The 21634-nt window shown below is 38.6% G+C and overlaps 2 protein-coding genes and 1 pseudogene across 2 annotated transcripts in view; 2 read left to right on the plus strand and 1 right to left on the minus strand.

Moving 5' to 3' along the window:
- The window catches only part of itga11a (integrin, alpha 11a), a 64192-nt gene extending 51100 nt beyond the window's left edge, over positions 1-13092 (minus strand). The window contains exons 1-2 of the mRNA XM_072381033.1: positions 12942-13092; positions 56-170 (exon numbers count right to left, since the gene is read on the minus strand). Of these exons, the coding sequence (XP_072237134.1) occupies positions 56-170; positions 12942-13014 (188 nt within the window). The 5' untranslated portion in view covers positions 13015-13092. The remainder of the gene's footprint in view (positions 1-55; positions 171-12941) is intronic.
- Positions 1-21634, plus strand: part of tdp1 (tyrosyl-DNA phosphodiesterase 1) — a 330936-nt gene that overhangs the window by 219100 nt on the left and 90202 nt on the right. The gene's annotated exons all lie outside the window — the stretch shown is intronic.
- The window catches only part of LOC140302299 (uncharacterized), a 334032-nt pseudogene that overhangs the window by 32930 nt on the left and 279468 nt on the right, over positions 1-21634 (plus strand).

Consider the following 21634-nt stretch of genomic DNA (forward strand, 5'->3'; position numbering starts at 1 on the left):
AACAAGGCGCACTATTTTGTGTAACAGCTGTGTGTGAATCATTTGAGTCCCTCACCATTTTTCTCCCCCTGCAGCCACATGTTGCTGAACGGTGTATCCAAACTGGGCTTGTTTAGGTCCTTTGATGATCCTGGGTTTCTTTGTGTCAATATTGAAGCAGTCAAGGAATCCTTGAAAAAAAGATAGAAAGACAGACAATTTCCGTCAGCAGTGGTGCCTTTGTTGATTTTTCAGCTGGCCTCAGAGCAGCAAACAGCATTAAAGTCACCCTTGATCATTCTTAAAATAATCCCTGACCTGTCTCCAGCCTTCTTTGTCCCCCTCCTCAAATATAAACACAGATTTTCCTCTTAAGGAAACAAACAGTACTCAGATAAACTGAACTGCCTGTCACATTTGACTGACATTTATTTCAACCAGGAATGTGCAGACTGACAAGTGTATTAGTTAAACACCTTAGTATCAACAGGACCACCGACATGGCCACTGTTTTTAATTCCATGAGATGTCTGAAAAACACCTGTGAGGCTCACATCATCCCAACACATAAACACGAATCAAAGGACCAAACTCTAAGAGTTCAGTGGTGATGAAGCTTGGAAGCAGCAATCATTTTCATTTCACAAAGAGAAATAATAAAAAAACTAGAACTGTAGCATGTTGGCTCCTAAGATATTGCAACTGATAAGACTCAGCAGTGAGTTCAGTTTTAACAGAGGTTAATAGATGATCAAGTGCGAACAGTCGTCATTAGAGGGTAAGTCAAATCTTCTATGAGACTCGATCAAAGCTAATCTGGTTTTGCCATTATGAACTTAAATTTGTCTCACATTTCTAGTTTTTTTGGTGGCAAAAAACTGCAGTAGACATCTGTTTTTAATTAAAATACCAATCACAGAAGGTAGCTTTTTGGACTCTTCATGTCACCATGTTATGCATTAGGGCTTTTTAATGTTGACAGAATTATTTGCCTTTTAAATTTCCACCAAAAGAGGGATTTTCGTGAGTATAGGGAGGATTTGAGCTCTTGCTTTTGGCAAAGGAGGTAGGAAATTAAACTCTTTTCCTTCTGCTCATTTGTCTTTGACACAATCTCTGCCTGATCTCACTAACTGCAGACAAATCACATTGATTTGTGATGTCCACTGATGTTTCAGCTTCTCGCTCTGAGTTAAAGGATCACACTGCAGCTTATTGATAGTTTGAATACAAAAACTATCAACTCACATTTCAGAACCAAAGACCATACATGAAGAAGGGAACTTGAACCACTCTTCGTGCTTGATGAGACACAATGGTCTGTTAAACAGTTTTATAGGAGATGAAGTTGAAAATTAAAGAGTTTTTTTCACAGTTTGAGCTGCACAGCATAGCTGAGAGCACAAAAGCCTCTGCTCTCAACCACCACAATCTTCCCCACTGCTTTTATCTCTGTGGCTCTTGTACTCACACTGTTGGGTTTGTTTAATCCCTTGCCGTCACGCTAAACATCCCTACTCGCAGGTCATTCCCCATCTGGGAGATCCGGGTCATGTTAAGTGAGTCTTTTTTCCACTGCTAGGAAAAACTCTAAGAATGAGGGAAGCAATGCTCAACAAAGTGGACACAGGGACAGTGACACAATAAACTATTTTAGTCCAGATTCAATACAGCAGTACCAACGTTGTCTTGTTACCAACCGCAAAGGAGAAGCAGGAATTGTTTTTATCATGTGTTTGTCTTCTACGCTCTGTCCCTGTCCTTTGTTTGTTCCTGTATCATGGCAAAATGTGTCCTTTCTGACACCTACTGAAGCAGGAGCCACCACAAAGGGCTGCCGTAGCTTAGTAGGAAGAGCAGTCACCAATCGGAAGGTCAGTGGTTCAACTCCGGCTTCCCCGGGCTACATGTCGAAGCGTCCTTGGGCAAGACACTGAACCCCACGTTGATGCATCGAGGGGTTCATTGTGAGATGCATCCATCGGTGTATGAATGTGTGTATGAATGGTTAGAAAAGCATGTAGTTTAAGACATTCTGTGTGTGTGAATGGGTGAATGGCATGTAGTGTTAAAAGTGCTTTGAGTGGTCAGCTAGACTAGAAAAGCGCTATACAAGTACAGTCCATCTTGGCGACTTGAGAATTTTGGAGGATAGACTCACAAGAAAAGTCTCACATGTCTCAAACATTGTACTGTCACAATTCAGGATTAAATCATGAAATGGTAACATATGTGTGAATGTTGTTGTTTTGTCATGCATGACATTGATATATGACAATTACACAATCATGCAGCATGGCAGTTGAGCATCACATACTGTAGCAGGTATACGTACATCATTGCATAAGTTGTGTATTTGTATGGACAAATGAGGAATGAATGTGGAAAACGCAGTCATTGCACAATTTTTCAGTCTGTTTCATGAGACATGATGGATTTTACATGATGGACCAAAATAGCTAGCATATGTTCTGTCAACAGAGAAGGTTGCAACTTCGTTACAATCATTCCAGCTAAAGTTCTGAAATGAATGTAGTCAGGCCCATATTATTGGAGTATGGTAGCCCAGTCTCCCTTCCCATTTTAAACCGCTTTCCCACATTCTTTAAACATACAATATTTGTAATGTATTTGCCACTATCTGTATGAGGTCTGTGTGCATATTTTCCATGACAAGTGTGGTTCAAGAACTAACTGGAGCCTCGGCTGATGTGATCCAGTTTCAAGATGGCGTTTAAGTGTTGGGTAAGAATTTAACTAAATAAGAGTTTGTGTTTTCATTCTATATTCAAAATCAAAATCAGAAAGTTATTTTTCTTCCAGGTTTTGTTCTTAAAACATACCAGATATCGCTTGATCTGTTGCAGATTTTATCTTATGCTGCCCCAATGCTTTCCCCGTATTTACTGTGTTCTCTGACTTGAGTATGATTTAAATGAGAAAATTAACGTCAAAATCTAAGAGTCAAACTTATGTGTTTGTATAGGATTTTGAATGAGAAAAGTGTGGATGGAGCCCATAGATAAACACACAACACAATATCTACAATAGAAAATATTGATCAAAGGAAACACAGAATCTAAAATCAACATTCTTTGTTTAGTATTTTGTGTATTTAGCTGTAGGATCATTACAACTACATGGTGATCAATTTTACATTTGGAATCCAGGTTTAGTTTATTTGTTTCTGACAAATAAACCAGCATGACACAATACCATCAAAGATTCCACAGTCTCTCTGAATAATTATGTTTTATTTCATTATAGCATTAGAAAAAAGGTGTAGTTTTTATTGCACTGAAAGGTAAAAAGGGACTGGTAAGGACAATAATTCTGCAGGACTGTGTAAAAGTCTTGAGCCACTACTCATTTCTTAATGTTTGAAAGACTTTTTTAAACTACAAAAAAGCTTGCTAAAGGAGTTTCGAGTTATGTTGAAAAATAACAGTACACCATACCATATATTCATTTTCAAGCTTGTTAGAACAGTTGAAGCTCTTTTGTTTGTCTTATACACTGAATTTCTATTTATGTTTGCATATTTCCTGTCTTTCTGGCAAAAAACTAAAACAAATAAGAGGTGACTTAAGACATTTGCACAGTACTGTACATTAAAGAAATATGTCATTTTACCTTTAAGTCATAAAAAGCAGGGAAGTACAGCATGCGGCTAAAACTCAGCTTTATAGCAGAGGAGATTTATTTGTTTGGGTGTACAGCTGTTTGGACTTTGAAAGCAGAGGGAAAGGTTACATATGGAGCAGCTGTATTCCTTGAAGGAAAATAGCTCATTCACAGAAATGGGAAGTTGTCTGCATTCCTTAGACAGTGGATATTTAAAAGGATAAATAAGCTGTCTAAACACTTTGCAAACTAAATATCTACTCATGCTGTTCCTTTTGCATGCATTTGTAAAACTGAAATCGAAACTAAGACTTTTGTGATTGCAGGCAGTATCAAAACCATAAAGACCACAAATTTACCAATGGTATTATGTGATTGGATTGAAAGCTACAGAATGAATAAGTCATTCACTTTCTATTTCCATCAAGTCACCACAAGTATATCCCACCTTGATTGTCACTATCATGAGCCATTTGCTCTGTTTTGTAAAAATCTCCATTAAAATAAATAGCAGTTTTTGCCATGCAGATTCTCAATGTAAATGTTGACACAATCGCCTCATTGCTCATTTCCTGTTGTATGAATGGTTCACATGTTCAGTTGGTCTTTCATTCCACCCTCGAACATCCTCCTAAAGTCTTTGTTTATCCAGAAACATAAAAGGGGTGACTGAAAATAGATCGTTGGGAACAAATAGGTGTATGTGAAATAAATACGAGTCAGCTGGAAACTTCCAACCATATATTGTAGCACGAATCTCTTTACAACTGAAAAGCAATAGGCTGCATCCTTTCTAGGTGTGCCCATTGTTGATGTGGAAAAAACAAAATGTTAGCTATTAGACTGACTTTCAAGCATTGAAAAAAGTGCCACAGTCCCAGAAAGAGGGAGATCTGACAGAGAAATAAGTGCAATCTAATAATTTTTAACAGGGAGAGAAGTGTCAGGGTGAAAGCATGAGAATGACAGCTTTCCAGTTTTCCATTTAAAGCTACTAACATGCCAAAGAAATCTAATACACTGAGTAATATCAGCAGCTTCTAACACAAGGTCGGACTTGTTGGGTTCCTGTGTACCGGTTTCCATGCCCAGATAAATAAAACTCAGGCCAGGGGCTGCTGGTGCGACCCACATAGTCCGCTGCTGCCTTTGGCCCAACACCAAGCCGCTGGAGCCGTACCACAAACCCTCTGACATAGAACAGCCTGCTGACGTGTTATGCAAACAGCTGGCAAAGAGATATTCTCATATCAGTGTGATGCAGTTTTTTTAGTTAACACTGCATTGCAGGGTAAGGAATTGTAGACATACAGCATCGTGATGTTTCCACTTCCTTTTCGTCTACAGTCTATGTTTAATGTTGGTTCTGATAGGTGAGCGTGTAGATATTGCATCTGACTGGATTTATAGGCCCAGTAGTATTAGCTTTAACAATAGATCTGTTGGCCGTAACAATAAAAACAAATCTGAAAAGCAGTTGAGTGTAATGATTTTCTATTGATCCCTCCAGGGTTTCCACATCAAGGATTTTTTTCTGGAAAGATACAGTACTTCACAGTGGATGACATACTTTCAAACATTTTGGCACCCTTCCCGATGCCAAAGTAAATACTCTGAGAATCATGGGGTATCTAAAACCAGATGTTCCTATTATGTAACAGCCAACTGGGCAGTGCTTAACAAGCTGTTAACCCTCAGAGCCAACAAAAAGCCCTCCAGGGACCCAAAGTCTCTATGACAGCACAACACAGGCTATATACCACCAGGTATGACACACAAATGCCCTAAGTTTGCAATTACAGATTCAACTTACAAATGACTCATTCAGAAGCTGAGCATCAGATAGTTTTGGCCAGTGTAAAGTTACCGAACTCCTAAAACTTCAACAGCCTATAAATGAATGAGTAGGCATTTCTAAACAAACTGCAAGGAATTCAAACAATAAACTGCTTTAATAATCAATTTTGATGAGATAATAACTTCATCTGAAATATAAATTACAAAAAAATATATATAAATCAGCCTGGTCTAATGGTAAACTGTTATACAGTTTATACAGCAAAGAAATCCTCTTTTTTGTTCAGATAAAACTGTTCTTTTAAAAAATACCTTTTCTCTGGGGTTTTCATGTACCTACATCATGTTTGTGTAATTTGCAAATGGGCAGGACTCATCACTCAGAAAGCCAGAGTCACGTGTTAAACAGAGACATTCCAAAATGTGAACATTTAAATTTAGTACAGCAGTAAACAACAGCTTTCTATGAGAAGATATAGTCTTGTTTTGATGTCCTTACCAGAGTGTGCAGCCTTTTTCCTTACATAAGCTTTCTTCAGCTAAAAAAGATGCCCTCCAAGCATTTTAAACTACATTTTGGAACCTATAAACCATTTTTTGGCCTTCAAGTTGGGTTTTAATTGAGTTACATAATGCTGCTCTAATGCTACATATATGGGTTTTCTATGGTCGCAAATTTCCCCTTTAAGGCAAGCCATAATGCTTTTCTTCCTCTAACTGCTGGTTTTTAAATGCCTAAACCTAAGTAGTCAGTTTTGTTAAGTGTAAACGAGAGATGCACCTACTATGAAATTCTGGGCCATAACCAGATTCACTTATGTTGAAAATAATAATTTGACTGAAGACAAATAACTGAAACTGACTGTTTAGTAATTTTTTTATCCCTTTGACGTCACTGAAACAATGAAATGTGCTTGATAAAAATACAAAAATTATGAAGTATTTCAGTCTTTCCTCACACCAAGTCTGCATGAGTTTTACCAGCTTAATGACTCTTCAGTGCTTACATGACTTAATAAAATGAACTAAATTAAATATAGATAAATCTTGTCAGTTTCAGGGCAAAGTCAGTTTGACACAACCCGGGCACAAAAAGTTAAATTCCCTAAAACTAACCAGGTTTGGTTAGAATAAAACCTCTCTGGGAATATGACCTCTCTGTCTCCCTGCAGAGCCACGAGGACAGACAGGTCATTTGAACTGAATTGAACTGACTCGAATTGAAATCAGTTGAATCATACCTTATTAATGGCAAAGTTTGATGTGCAGCATAAAGAAGAAAAAAATCATGAGTCATTAGTGTCTATAAAGAAGTTGTTCAGAGTAATTGCTTTGGATAGGAATGGCCTCCTGTAGTGTTATTTGTGGCAGTAGAGCTGAAGAGGCCGCTGGTTCAACACACTTTGTTGTTGATAACTATGTGATGAGGAGGGTGTGGAGTATTGTCCTTTATGTTGAACAGCTCTAACATTACATCCTTCTTTCATAATCAGCTCCAGGAGCTCCAGAGCCACCCCCAGCAGAGAGCCAGCCTTCTTTATCAGCCTCAGCTTCTTTGAGTCCCTGGTTATAATGGTGCTGCCCCAACAGATGGCTGCAAAGCAGATTACACTCTCCACCACAGATTTATAGAAAATATGCAACATACTGCTGCTGATACTGAGGGACCTAAGTTTCCTTAAGATGTGCAGTCTTTTTCTGTCCCTTCTTGTAGATGGCCTCAGTGTTACAGTTTCAGTTCTCTTTCACAGCGGAAGATTGTCCAGGATTACACCATCTGTTGTTAACGAGCAAGGCAATACTTTCGCCTTTGCTTTTGTCAATGCCTTTGATGTCTGTCTGCAGAGATTTTGGAGTCTTGATGTAAATTCCTGCAGTCATTTCTTCAAGAAACACAGTACCGAATTCTCAGCAATCCTGCTGTGTCCTTGTGAGTGCTTCAAACTCGTTTGTTTAATTTCCTAGCAATATCTTATTTAACTTAAGATTTGAGGGAAGAAATTGTTCAGACTTCCACAACCTCTTTTACCATTTTGCTCCAATATCCACAGCGTTTCCTCTTCACTTAAATCACTCAAGCCACACAGATTGCAAACAAGCGCAAAAAAAATCTCCCGAAATTCAATGCTGCATAAAAAAAAAGCTCAGTGGAAAATCTAAACAAATACAAAATACCTACAATAAAGTATGAAACTATTTGAATCAATTCCATTCAGTCGCGCTGTGAGACATTTTCTCTATTGTGAAAATAGGATCTAGACACCAGAAGATGTGAAAATGCATATTAGCAGTTTTGTTTATTCTCACTGCTCACATTCTCACAAGCAGCGGAAAACAATTTTCCTCAGGGAAGAGGTTAGTGAATCAGTTGAGATCAAAGTTAAAAATGACAAAGTCCCCCCGTGGCTTATTATGAGTCCTGTCCACTGACCACATAGGTGAGAGTGGCAGGATTATAGAGCCAGAACGTTGGCAGATCAAAATGAATTTCCACTATCCTACTGACTCTAACTTTGCTTTCTTGAAATCATTATCAAACCTGGTAAACAAACTATAATCTGATCCTATTTCAACTCCAAACAACACATGTTCCAAATTCTAAACCAAGAAAATTCTGCGGCAGATCCAAACAACACCTTGACCACATAAAAGGGACTTACTTTACCACAGAATGGGGAATTTCGGGAACAGACCTGAAAATAATAGCATATGTTGTTCTGAGGGGCACTTACAAACAAATATTAATTTGTTTAATCTGAGATACATTTGTCTGCGAGGTACAGTTACAGAAACTAGTGAAGACAACAGGGAAAGAGCAACTAAATTCTATTTTTTCCCTCAGGAGGAGTTAGTGGAAACAAAAACAAACAGAATGAACACTGAACTCACATTTATTGTGAAACTTTCTAACACAGCTGCTGTAGAGAACACTGAGAGAATTCTGATTTTCATTTATACGAAAGGCTCTGTTTTCAGCACATCTTATTTTTTGCATATATGGCGTTGTATTACACCGATCTCCGGATATTTTTAGTAGGAGGCAGACAGAACTTCCAAATTTGTACGATGGAAATTAACACAGAGACAATAAAGGAAGTTAGTATTTGGTGGATTTGTTTAGAAAAGGTCAGAAAATATGACAGCTGTGGCGTTGTAGATGTTGTTGGAGGACGTTGGACATAATGTCATATTTGCCATAGATATATATACACAGACAAAACATTGGTATCTGGTTCCTACATCAATGACTGAACAGGGGAAATATGTGTGGTTTTTTGCAGCTTGGACCTGTACAAACTATGAAACTATTCATCACAAGGATAATTACAGCACAACTATACTACTGTAATTTGAACTACTGCTCAGTCTGCAGCTTATTGTATCTATAGGCTATCAATAATAGCACTATACGTTTGCACAATACTGACTCTTAGTATTACACTTTCAACCATAACAAACCTAGAGTTTCTTTCTTTGTTTTCTTTACAGTGTTATGTATGTAATATTGTTGTAACACTTGACTTTGCCCATCGGGGATCATTAAGGATGTACGCTTGCTAATTGTTGTTGTTCATGTCGGTTTTGTCCTTCAATAGTATGAAAGGAACGATAGAAGACCACCTTTGTTTCACTGTTTGATTGCATGATGATAATATGTATTTCACTTACTTTGCATCTAACCTTGTTCGTGACTACAGCTTAACTATTAGGTTACTGAAGGCAAAACTTTATTGTTCACTTTAAACTCTACACCAAATGGCTATGAAATGTGAACCTTTTACTATTCCTAATCCTATAAAAATGTAACTCCTCGTACACTTGTGTTAATTCAACTGCCTGACTTGCCAAAGCCAATATGGGGCACATGTTGACAAACCGCAGCAAGGGTTGAGGACACACACACAACAGGTTGGCCCCCCTTTTGCCTTCAGACCTGCCTTAATTCTTTGTGGCATACTTTGAAAAAGGTGTCGGAAACATTCCTCAGAGATTTTGCTCCATGTTGACATTGACGCAGATTTGTCGACTGTACATCTTTGATGCGAATCTCCTGTTCCACCACATCCCAAAGATGCTCTGTTGGATTGAGATCTGGTGACTATGGAGGCCATTGGAGTACAGTGAAATCATTGTCATGTTCAAGAAACCAGTTTGAGACGATTTGAGCTTTGTGACATGGTGCATCATCCTGCTGGAAGTAGCCATCAGAAGATGGGTACACTGTGGTCATAAAGGGATGGACATGGTCAGCAACAATACTCAGGTAGGCTGCAGCATTTAAACGATGCTCAGTTGGTAGTAAGAGGCCCAAAGTGTGCCAAGAAAATATCTCCCACACCATTACACCACCATCACCAGCCTGAACTGTTGATACAAAGCAGGATGGATCCATGCTTTCATGTTGTTTACGCCAAATTCTGACCCTACCGTCTGAATGTCACAGCTGAAATGGAACCTCGTCAAATCAGGCAACGTTTTTCCAATCTTCCATTGTCAAGTTTTGGTGAGCCTGTGTGATTGTAGTCTCAGTTTCCTGTTCTTAGCTGACAGGAGTGGCACCCAGTGTGGTCTTCTGCTGTCGTAGCCCATCTTTCTTCATGTTTTGACATGTTGCACGTTCAGAGACGGTATTCTGCATTCTGTGGTTGTAACGAGTGCTTTTTTGAGTTACTGTTGCCTTCCTATCATCTCTGTGCCCATTCTTGTCTGACCTCTCACATCAACAAGGCATTTTTGTCCACACAACAACCGCTCACTGGATATTTTCTGGTTTTCGAACCATTCTCTGTAAACTCTAGAGATGGTTGAGCGTGAAAATCCCAGTAGATCAGCAGTTTCTGAAATACTCAGACCAACCCGTCTGGCACCAACAACCATGCCATTTTCAAAGTCGCTTAAATCCCCTTTCTTCCCCATTCTGATGCACGGTTTGAACTTCAGCAAGTTGTCTTGACCACCTCTACATGCTTAAATGCATTGAGTTGCAGCCATGCGATTGGCTGATTAAGTATTTGTGTTAACAAGCAATTGAACAGGTGTACCTCATAAAGTGGCCGTTGAGTGTATATCTGCAATATCCATAGTTCAACAAGCTTTTTGAGCATTTTACAAAAAATAAATAAATACACAAGCATGTAGATGCAGGGCTTTTAAACACGGGTCAACCTACTAAGATCAGGCAATGAAATAAATGCTCACTGCCAGCAACAGTGAGAACAATGCACGTACTGATAGAACTTGAGTTACATCAAGGATCTTGGCTGTAAGTTGCTGACAGGGAGGGATGGCTTTACAGTGTATCCTTCAGGTAGTGGTGGACCACAATATTTGATAAACATCACTTTCTGAGGGAAATTATTTATTATTTTTGACTGGATCGTGGGAATCAGACATAAACAGTGGGAGTGAGAGTGAACTGCCAACTGCAGTGCAGACTGATAAAATTAATACTTAGCGTTTCTTTTTATCCAGAGGTTGCTGCTGTCATTTTCATAACGTGGATGTAAGATGTTATTGAAGACAAATGTTTCTGTAAAAAAAAACAAGAGATGTGCACCCATATGTGTGTTATATATATATGTGTTATGCTGTGCTCTGTCCCTCAGTTTGCAAAGCCAGATGTTAGGATGTGTTAGGGTTTTTTTAGTTGAGTGTGAAAGAGGATTTGAGTTAACTAAGTAGTCTGTGACTAAGCTGCTGTGGACAGAAGAAAAAGCTAAAAGCTACCCACAGTGGCACATCACTCACCTCAAACTTTAGAAATATGATAGCGGTTAGTGATAGGATAAGGATAAGGATTTGTGCTATGGTAAAAATGAACTCTTGACTTGCAAGTATAGATCATAAGATGAAAAAACTCATATATGATGATGCAAACAGTGCCTCAAAAGTTTCCTTTGACGTTCACATATCATTTTTTTTGGCCTCTTATTATCTGGACATCTGCTGGAATATTACCATTTACTTAATCCACTCAAAATCCACATTCTTCTTCTGACTTAGCAAACATGTCATATTTTGAAGTCTCTCGTGTTATATTTAATTTGCTGCATGTCAGTACTTGATTATTTATGTCATCTGCAGTGCACTTTTCAACTTATTCACAGATATGGAATTCATAGTGGGAAGTTTCCATGACAGCCCAGTCGTCCCTGCATGGAGGGGTCATATTGAATGTCTATTAAAAGAGGGAGAGTCGAAGTTCACATAAGAAAAGCATTTGAGTTGATGTATCCTGCTGGGATAGTGTTTGTAAGGGCATGTGCCTTATGACATTAATGACACCTGCTCATGTCATCTTATACAGAGGACAAAGACATCCCTACTCAAAGCTATCTGTGAGATCTTTTAGGTCCAAAAGTCCCAGGAGTCCACAAACTTCAGACTAAAATAAAGCCTGCCCCTTATGCTCCAGCCAGATATCTTCCACCACAGTCAGTATCAAATCATTCTGCGCAAACTTCAGCAACAAGGTCAGAGTCTCACTTAGTATGGAAACACTCCAAAACTTTGTTCCAACAAATTCCAAAATCAAACCAAATATTTATAATAGATTTCCTCCATCTACTGCACCACTTTGTATCATTTATAAAGTGTCTAAATTAAAGATTGATACACTTTCTTTTGAGAAAATTCCCATTTCACAGACCTTAAAGCAGTTATTATGGTTCTTCTGTAAAAACATAAAAAAGGGACTGAATAAAGTTTGAGGGTTGAAAAATAATTGGTAAAAGATAATGCACAACCATAGCAACAACATGGCACTGTTGTCCAACCCACAACGTGTTTAAACTATGTGGTCACAGTTCACAGCATACTGAACTTAAAACCTAACTATATAGCCATCTCTATAGCAGCATTGTATACAGGATTCAATACAGATTTTATTAGCTTTATTTATGCTTGTGGTAACTGTATATTGGCTTACGGGACTTGTGAAATATTTAACTTTGAAAAAATCCATAAATATTATTTTTAGTACTTTTATTTGACTTTGTTTCACTCTCTTCCTTTCATCTTGTCTAGATGTGTTACTGGTATATTGATTTCACTGGTAATTGACCACAAATCTGACTGAGCACAGACAGCTTTCATGTCACTGGAAGCTTGACTGTGAAGAGACAGCAACAACTTTCATTTGACAGAACATGTCTGCTACCAATGAGACATAAAGCACCTCCGTAGACCTTTGGAGGACAATATGCTCTTCAGTGCAACCACTGAGCTCTCTTGCCATGATGTTGGGTCAAGGCTATGTCAGGCAATGATGTGACTTACACAAACATCCATTCATTCATGTAAGATATTAAGATAAAAGTGTTCTAATATTGGATGTGCATGCTCAGATTTAGAATTTAAATACAAAAAATGCCAACAAACCTAATTTAAAAACCTTTTAATGCAAAAGTCTAAAAGTTTCCAGTCGTTGTTGAAAGTTTGTCCACCTCCAAATACTGCAAAGTCACATGTGCAAAGAAATACTCATATCTATTTTCATACTCATAAGTATGCATATACACACATATAAACAGTTCACTCACCTAACTGCTGGTTGCAGATCCAGAACAGGAGGAAGCAGTAGTACTCCATATGTTTACTGCTGCGAGCGTGCATGTGATGGTGTGTACGACGGGTGATTGCTGGGAGGGTCGATGGGGTGAATGAGGTGCAGAAACCCAGTGGCAGGCAAAGTTAAAGATCCCACTCTGACAAACTAAGTCAAAGCGCTGCCTATATGTGGAGAAGTAGGAGGGGACTGTAGGAGAAGGAGGTCTACTCTGACACAGTAGGCAGTAGAATTCTGTCTTTACTACACTTATTCGGCTGAGTTTGACTGGCTGGATACTCTCGAATTACTTGTTTTGAGGAAATGATTTTGGAGAGAACATATGGGTAGTGGATTTTTATGAGAACACATCCTTAAATGGTGTCGTGGTCTGAAGCTTTCGTGTCACTGTTAATGTGTTTTGATTTCTTCCTAATTACTTTGTTTTAGTTTGAACTTTGATCATTTGATCACTTGCATTGAGTTAACTTTTGGTTCTTGCCTTAGTTTCACACCAGGTCTGAGTTGCCAGTTACTGCACCTGTTGTTCATTTTATCTTTATCTCTCTGTATATCTAGTTCCGGGCTTCCTTTGCTCAGAGCCAGATCCTCATCTTTGTCTCTGTTGTGTGTTTACTCCTCATGACAAGTTTACTTTTTGTTCCTGCCACGCTCTGCCTTGTATTTTGGATTTATGTTTTCTGGACTTCCTGCCACCGTTAGTTTGGCCTTGAAATGAAAGTTTATTCTCTTTGTCTGGCTGCACCTGGGTCCTCCTCAACACAAACTCTTGTCAACTAAAGCTTTAAGCTGTTAAGGTGTGAAAGAGCTAAACGGACATATTTTTGTTTTTTTTTGTTGCAATAATATACTAAATTTTGAGAGTAATTGAGGTAAATCAAAATGAAGTTCTACTATTTCCATGCTGTAATTACAGTTCGAGAGAACCACTTGGAACATTTAACCAACTAAAAATGACATGGAGGGCTACTTAAAGAGACAAGCATATGCAAGACATGAGTCACATTACCAGGGTCACTAGAATGGTAAATCTGAAAAAATACACACTAGATCAGTAGAACCGTCATTCCTATTCCCATTACAAACCTAAATTGTCTTCTTTCAGACTAAAGCTATGCACTGCTATCATCATGGCACAACCACAAACTAACCAGTGTATTAACAGTGGTACGCAAATGTGCGGTTTGTATGTTACCTCATATTCTTGCAGCTGAACCATCTACTCTTAAGTACAAAATGTATAATGATCCCATTTACGGAATAAGACCTACTTTGTGTACATTAGCTCCCCTGAAATCAGTCTGTGGTCACCTGGTGGATTTCCACTTCACTACTTCATCCACAGCATGTCACATCAATGCACATCTTTTCTTTATGTAAACATTTTTCATTTTCACTTTGGTTTAGAATCTGTGTTCTATACTGTCAGAGTCTGTAGACTTTATTATGACTAAAATACATCACTAGCCCTGTTTTTTTGCACAACAGGAAACTTGTACAGAATCCGTTTACACATAATTACAACTATAGACAGAACATGTAAACTATTAAATTACCGAGTTAAGCGATACTACACGTTGACAGCAAAATTAAGCATAAGCCAAGATAAAATGGTTTACCATTGACTAAGAATGAAGGATTTAGGAATTAAGAAAATGTATCCTTAAAAAAAGGTGTTTGATAAATCAAGTACAAGAAATATGCTACACTTTCTATTATTTGATATCTATCCTATTTACAGCTTTCTATCTGAAAATCTGTCAAAGTGACAAATACCCATTTTTGGCTATAACATACACTCCTTCTGAGCTTGCAATCACAGTCCCTTTTCTTTTCATCACAGAGCAGCCACAGATCACACAAATCAAGCCAGCGTGTGTGCTGAAACCACTTAGGATAACCAAGCCTCCAAAAACAGAAAAAGAATCAAAACCTTCTTTCATTAAGGGTGCTTAAAAGCTCATTGGATTTATTCCTCCTTCATCATTTCTGCTCAGTAGACTGCTGGCCCCATGCTTACTCTTTCAAGTCAGGCACCGCTGTGGCACCGCTTATGTGGACAGAGTGTCCAAATAACACTGCTGATATACATCTTGAAATGACTGCTACTGGGTGAGTGAAAGAAAGTGATACTCCATGGTCAGATATACTACACATATCTGCATTTTAAGTTAGGACTTTACCTTTGTCCTGAACTATAAAACATCGACACGACACAAACACTATGTTTTTCTTCCTGCTGACATTATATCAATGTAAAGAAAAAAATGTATACGGGGTATACCATATTACATAATAAGTATACAGTAATTTCCTAAGGGTGCTAACAATACAATACTGCAAGGAAATATTTTTTAAAAAGGCAGCATTACTTGCTCTTCAAACCTTCCAAGATTGAATGGGGAAATCAAGAATTTGCAAGGGGTTTTGCAGTCATTCTAACAAAAAAAGAGTTCTCCATAAAAATGAAAACTTTTATGAAAATAATTGTTTCTTTTAGTATTGTGGGTACACTCAGGTCAAGAATCTCCCATTGTCAGCCTGTAAGATAAATGATAGATCTGAGAGGAACTTGCAGTTAAGATTAAGGCCTGGTGCTCTAAATGGAGGCAGTCTGCCAGTGCTGCTTAAGCAGTTTTGTCAATATTTCAAGACCAAGGGGTTGGTGAACAGATTTGTCCAATGCTTTGCTGCAAACCAAAATTACCATGTAGATATTTCACTCTCTGTCTGAAAGCAAGCAGTGGGGTTAGGGGCACCAGCGGCGGACTAAACGGAGTGTGAATAATTTTTTTTTTTTAACACTATTTTCTTTTTCTCTCCGTCAGACCATTTAAGTCCTACAGAATCTCTCAGTGAAGCAAAGTCTGAAATCAATACAGAACAGGAGCTGTACTTACCTCACCTTTTCAGGACATTCTTCAACACTACCACAACTGCAAGCAATTAACTCAATCACCCCTGGATTATCGGTTTGACTGCGATATATAGCTGTCTCCTCAGGCTAGAATTGACAGCTCCCCTGGGATCAGACATATAGAAGCAAACAGCCAACCGTGCCTCTTGTCGAGACCCTTCATCTATCACCTATCATGATGTGGACAAGTTTCAGACCCCCAAGGCTTAAGTATTTGGGTTTCAGTCAACTGCCTCTGAACTGCTGTCGTCTAAGATATCATCACTTGAGCGTCATTTCAAGGTAAACACGTAAAATTTGAATGTGGCAGAATGTGGGCCACAACAATTCAAACATGACTGTTTCCACAAATATCTCATTCATTTTCTCTGGAAATGTATTCTGTACTGTATGGAAAGTCTCTGAAGATGCTTTATTGACAGCTTTAGACATGAAATAGTTTACTGAAGCAAACAGTAGGTCAACATCACTTTAAACAGACATTGAGCTGATTTTAAGATGGTAGATGTACAGCAACCATCACGCCACCAGCATTTAATGTTGCTCCAGATGATGTGCTAGCAAACTATGGCCTGCATTTAAATTGAGATTAATTTCTAAAATATCTAAGTAAGACAGAATGTTCAGCATTGTTAATGAATATCCCTTGGAGTAAAAGACTAACCCAACTTGTAATTAACAGTAGACCAAAGACTTAAATCCTGACAGGCACAAAAGCTTTTGATGTGAACTAAGGACATCATATCCTTCTTCTAGGCTTCTCTTTCATAAATCTGCCTCAGAGGAAAACTTTCAACAGAATCTAAAGAAAAAACACAATGTGAGTCTTCACTTAAAAAGAAGAACCAACTGGGAGAGCCGCTTCAGATTCTCAGATCTGGATGTGAATTCTCCTAAACATACTGATACAAGACTTTCCATGTGCCCACAGTCCCATATCCTGTTGTCAGAACTAATCTCCAGTTAGATAGTGTCTGAGATATTTCTTGGAATTGGTTCTTTAAACATCCAGCTGCACATGTGGAAGGTTACTGTCCATAGAGATGTTACTTTCCATTTATCACAGCCAAGTAAGGCAGGGGCAAGATGAAACAATGAATGCTTTTTGGTAATAGAGCACTCACTCATGGTCCTCTAAGGAGCTTCTTGAAACATGCTGCTGTTCCAGCAGCTTGGCCTGAATCATCTGCTGTGAGGACAGTAGGGAGAGACTTCAGCACAGTTCCAGCAAGTAGCCCTGCATAAGCCATTATTCTGGAGAAAGTGTTGTGAAGATATCTCCGTCAAGGATTATGTGCAAAAACACTGTAATTATGCAATTATGCACACTGAGTATGTCAGTTTAAAACCACTCATGAACACTGCTCATCACAGCCTTAAATTACAAGTACAGTATCAAAAATATAAGTCGTCACTATGCAATATAAAAACGTCCACAGTGTTACTGTAACGTATTATCCATCCCTGAATGAGTGTGCAGGCTTTTGATATAGTGGATGGCTAACACTGTTGAGAATAAAAAACTGCAACTTCTCCGCTACATTACAGAGTGTCGGACCAGTAGCAGAGGCTGCAGCTACAGCTCAAATGAAAACGTGATAGTGAACATTTTTCACAGGCGCTGTAAATAAAGAAATTTAAAAATGCTTCAGTGCTGTATTGTACTAATAATGGCAGGGATCTCCGAAGCAGAGTTTTGAAACTTGAGGACTGAAACTTGTCCACATCATGATAGGTGATAGATGAAGGGTCTCAACAAGAGGCACGCACCCGACGTGAACTGTGATGACGGTTGGCTGTTTGCTTCTATATGTCTGATCCCAGGGGAGCTGTCAGTTCTAGCCTGCGGAGTCAGCCATATATCGCAGTCAAAAGACTTCAAAACAGTCCTTAGACTGTTATTTTATGTATCAAATTATTCAAAATGCAGTGTGATCACCCTGAAAAGCAGGTCCTACAACAAATGTAAAGGAGCACCAACTAATAAGACGTATGGGTGTTTCATGTGTTATCAAAATACACACTTTTCCCTGCCAATAAGAAAGATGTTGAGTCATTACCACATGGTGCTGCGTTTGGTCCTAGTTTCTAGTTGATGGGCAACAAGAGAAGTGACAAAAGTTTTCACTGCTTTCCAGAACAAAGACAGCTTTCAAAGACCTGCAGTTATGCTCTCACCATGTCCTCTCTTACTCATTTGATATGTTTATCGACAGTTTTAACAGTAGAATGCTCATGGGTGTCACTTTTCATTTATCATATGAGTCTATGTTCATAATATCATTACGTCCTGCTGGATTATGATCCTGCATTTAAACTCTTTGCATATGAAGCAATTAAAGAAACAGGAGTTCTCCATATTGTGCGTCATGACATACTGTAAGCCTGACACCTTGTCACTCCCCAGCTTCAGCCTTGACTCAAACAATGACTTTCATTTGGTTTTTGCCACAGCTTTTCATTTCTATATTCAATTTGACAGCGTTCTTATCCATTTAAACCCTAGAAACCAAAACAATCTAAGTTCAAACACAATGAAACTGCATCCCAGATAAACAATTTGGACTAGAATTTAACAGTCCCGTGACTCGTTGCACTAACCAGAGTGAAATTGTCCTCAATCGAAGTCACCAACTCCTCAGCTCACATAGTATGTTTACCTTGTAGATGTCTTGGTGTATAATTCAAGTAATGTCTTCAGTCTTCATCTCTTTTGCTGTGTGCAGGTCTAACAGAAGGCCTAACAGAAGTTACATTTATTCCACTGTAATGTGCAGAGACTGGGTCTCGTGTATTGTAGATAATGCATCTATATAACCAAAGCTAGTTTTAATCTAAAAAGCCATGCGGGTCAAATTAGTCAAATGCTATAGTGGTTTGACTTTATCAGAATGCTACTATTTTGATGGAAAATCATCTGATATGTCACTCCGATAGGAAGTCGACACATTTAGTTTCTATTAAGATTACTGAAAAAGAAGGAGAAGTGTGTCTGAAAGGAACTTTCGCAACTTAGGCATTCCTAACAGACAAATAAGAGAGCTCATGTTTCATTCTTTCTGCTGTGTTTCCCATTCACACAGTTTTTCAAAAAACTTTGCCCTGCTGTGACCAAAAACAGCTTTTTTATCTTGCATGTGGAGAGTTTGATATGATAAGACTGTACATAAGAGCATGGAGACATGCTGCTCTGTCCCACATCACACGATTCTTTGCTCTAATTGGTTTAGGGTCTATCATACTGCCTTTTGGCAGGCATTTTGGTTTGGGAGATTAACTATCTGTCTGGGGATGGTAAACTAGCCCCTCCCCAGGAGCAACAGGTTTCATACAGATGTTTTTCTCCTTTTAATTGTTGTGTTCTAAAAACATAAAGTTGCACACAACTAATCAAGATGATATCAAAGCAACTCACATTTGTAATGAAGAACTTTGTTGAACAAAAAAAGGCATTGTTGAAAATGGTAAACATGTATGTTTATCCCATTAATTATGGTTAGAAATTCAAACCAAGGCCTTTTGTTTAGTAAAATGTGTTTAACCATCTTTCAGCAATGGGAGGAGACAGCAATATGCAATATGAGCCGATCTGGATGAGAAGAACTTGAGTGACAGAATGCAAGCTGGAAGAAATTCTGTGGTTTTAAGACCCCCATGCAGAAAGCCAGTTCCTCTACAGAATGCAGACTGTGTTTTTCAAATTAACTTGTGGGGTTACAGTGTGTCCTAAACTCTCTCTTGCTGTTACTGCATGTTAAGAGGATGCCTGTGGCCTAAGATCCTTCCTTTGTTGTTAGAATTGTTGTTAAAAAGGGATTTGAGTACTCTGCATATAAACAAGATTAAACTGTTATGAATAAATAAACACATGAAGGATCTTTCATGTATTCTGTGGATCTCTGAATATTTTCTACAGGTGGCTTCTAGAATAAACAGCCTATCGTAAACGGAAAATCTACGTGAGATCTAAGCTTTTTACCTTTATAAGACAGTACTTAGTGCAGAGCTGATGTGGAAAGATGTAATGCATCCCACGCATAACTATGAGCTAGTAACTGTGGTATCTTTGGCAATGGAAATACTGCGTTATATGCTGAGTTTCTGTCATTTTGAGGTAAATAAGCATAGCTGGTCTGAAAAACAGGCACATGACCAAATATCACCCCTTCCAGGATCTCAGAGAGCTACGGTCTGGTCCAGAATTCATTAGCTGTAGGGCAGAGGGTGAAGAGGACTGGCAGGCCTTCTACAAATAAGCAGACAATATTCATCGCTTTGGGCAATGTTTCCAAGCAGACCTTGATCTTAGTATTCATAGCATCTGAAAAATGCTACATACATGGTGTACTTTGTAGGAAGTTTGTGGATCTTAGGAGAATTTGATTACACAGTCACTGCAATTCAGTAAAAATTTATCAAGCCTTAAGGTAGCTCTTTATAACCCCTATGAAATTCAAATTTGCTCCGGTATATTAACATGTTTCCTGTAAGAGAATGATGGGATGCCAGATTCTGACCCTATAAATCAGTGCATCATAAAGATTCCAACAGCACCACTACTCTAACCCTATCTGATTAAATTAAGTCTTTTTAATGTTTCTTCATTTGTTTTATGTAAAGAGCAAAAATTTTCAGTTTCAGTTTTATTTTCTCTTATACTCAAATTCTCTTTTGAGAGAATTTTCTCTTTTTTGCCGTTTCAGTAAAAACTGAATGATCGTGTTCTTTGACAGAATTTTTATAAGGTATATTTGCAACATTCTTAAAAAGAATTTTTTTGGGGCACATGTCAGCTCATCTGGTTAAGCTGGTGTCCCATACAGAGAATAAAGTTCCCCCTCAGCCGGCCCAGGTTCAACTCCCAGCTTGGGCCCTGTGTTGCATGTCTTCTCCTCACTGTAAAGCAACTTTAAAATACAGTCTATTCGAGCCAAGAAATACACTACTTTTACTGCTTTTACCAACATTACCATTATTCTTCCTGCACAGAGCACTTTCTGAATGACAGCTCATATGACACTGTGACCACCTTAGATTTGATTTAAGAACACAGCCATGGCTAAATAATCAACTAGATAATGATTATTTTTTATAATCTGTGCCTCTGTCTCAGTGTTCTATCTAACAAGAGAGCAAGGACACAATCTCAAAGTAAACAAATGCAAACTTCATCGATCAGTAAAGTCTGTGAAGCTCTCAGCGTTTTGCTTGGACCTCTGTGCAAGTCTGTGTGTGCAGTGTGGGTATGGCCTCCAACTTCCTGGCATCCATCATCCACACCTGAGCACCCTCTTGACATTACTTTGATATTTCTTCCATTCTTTGCCAGATCACATACAACAGTGTCTTGTCCTCCTTGTTTTTCCAGTGACTTTGGATCTCTGCCTCAGTAACTCTGTCGGTCCTGCCTGCATGCACACCTGCCTGTCAGCTCCCCAGACAATCGAAACACTCGTCTTTTCAGGCATTTGTAGCATTGGAGTAAATCCGCACCAAAAACTCTCCAGTCTATGTGTTCTACATTTCAGTCCAAGAACCTGTTCTAGTGACATGATCAGTAACCATGTTCAGAGAGACTGGCACATCAAGGATGAGCCCACCAAGAACCATCTCTGTGGGGAGGAACAGTGAGCTATCCAGACTGGCTGTAAGGTTTCCTGGTGCAGCCGCTTTCTGATCTAAGGAAGCTTCAATGTTGGTCATATTACTGCAGTGACTTGCCTTGCCAATTTGATGTATTTCTGCTTGCA

This window comes from Leuresthes tenuis, unplaced genomic scaffold (genome assembly GCF_036924035.1).
Source record: "Leuresthes tenuis unplaced genomic scaffold, fLeuTen1.0.hap1 SCAF_2, whole genome shotgun sequence".
Classification (NCBI taxonomy): Eukaryota; Metazoa; Chordata; class Actinopteri; order Atheriniformes; family Atherinopsidae; genus Leuresthes; species Leuresthes tenuis.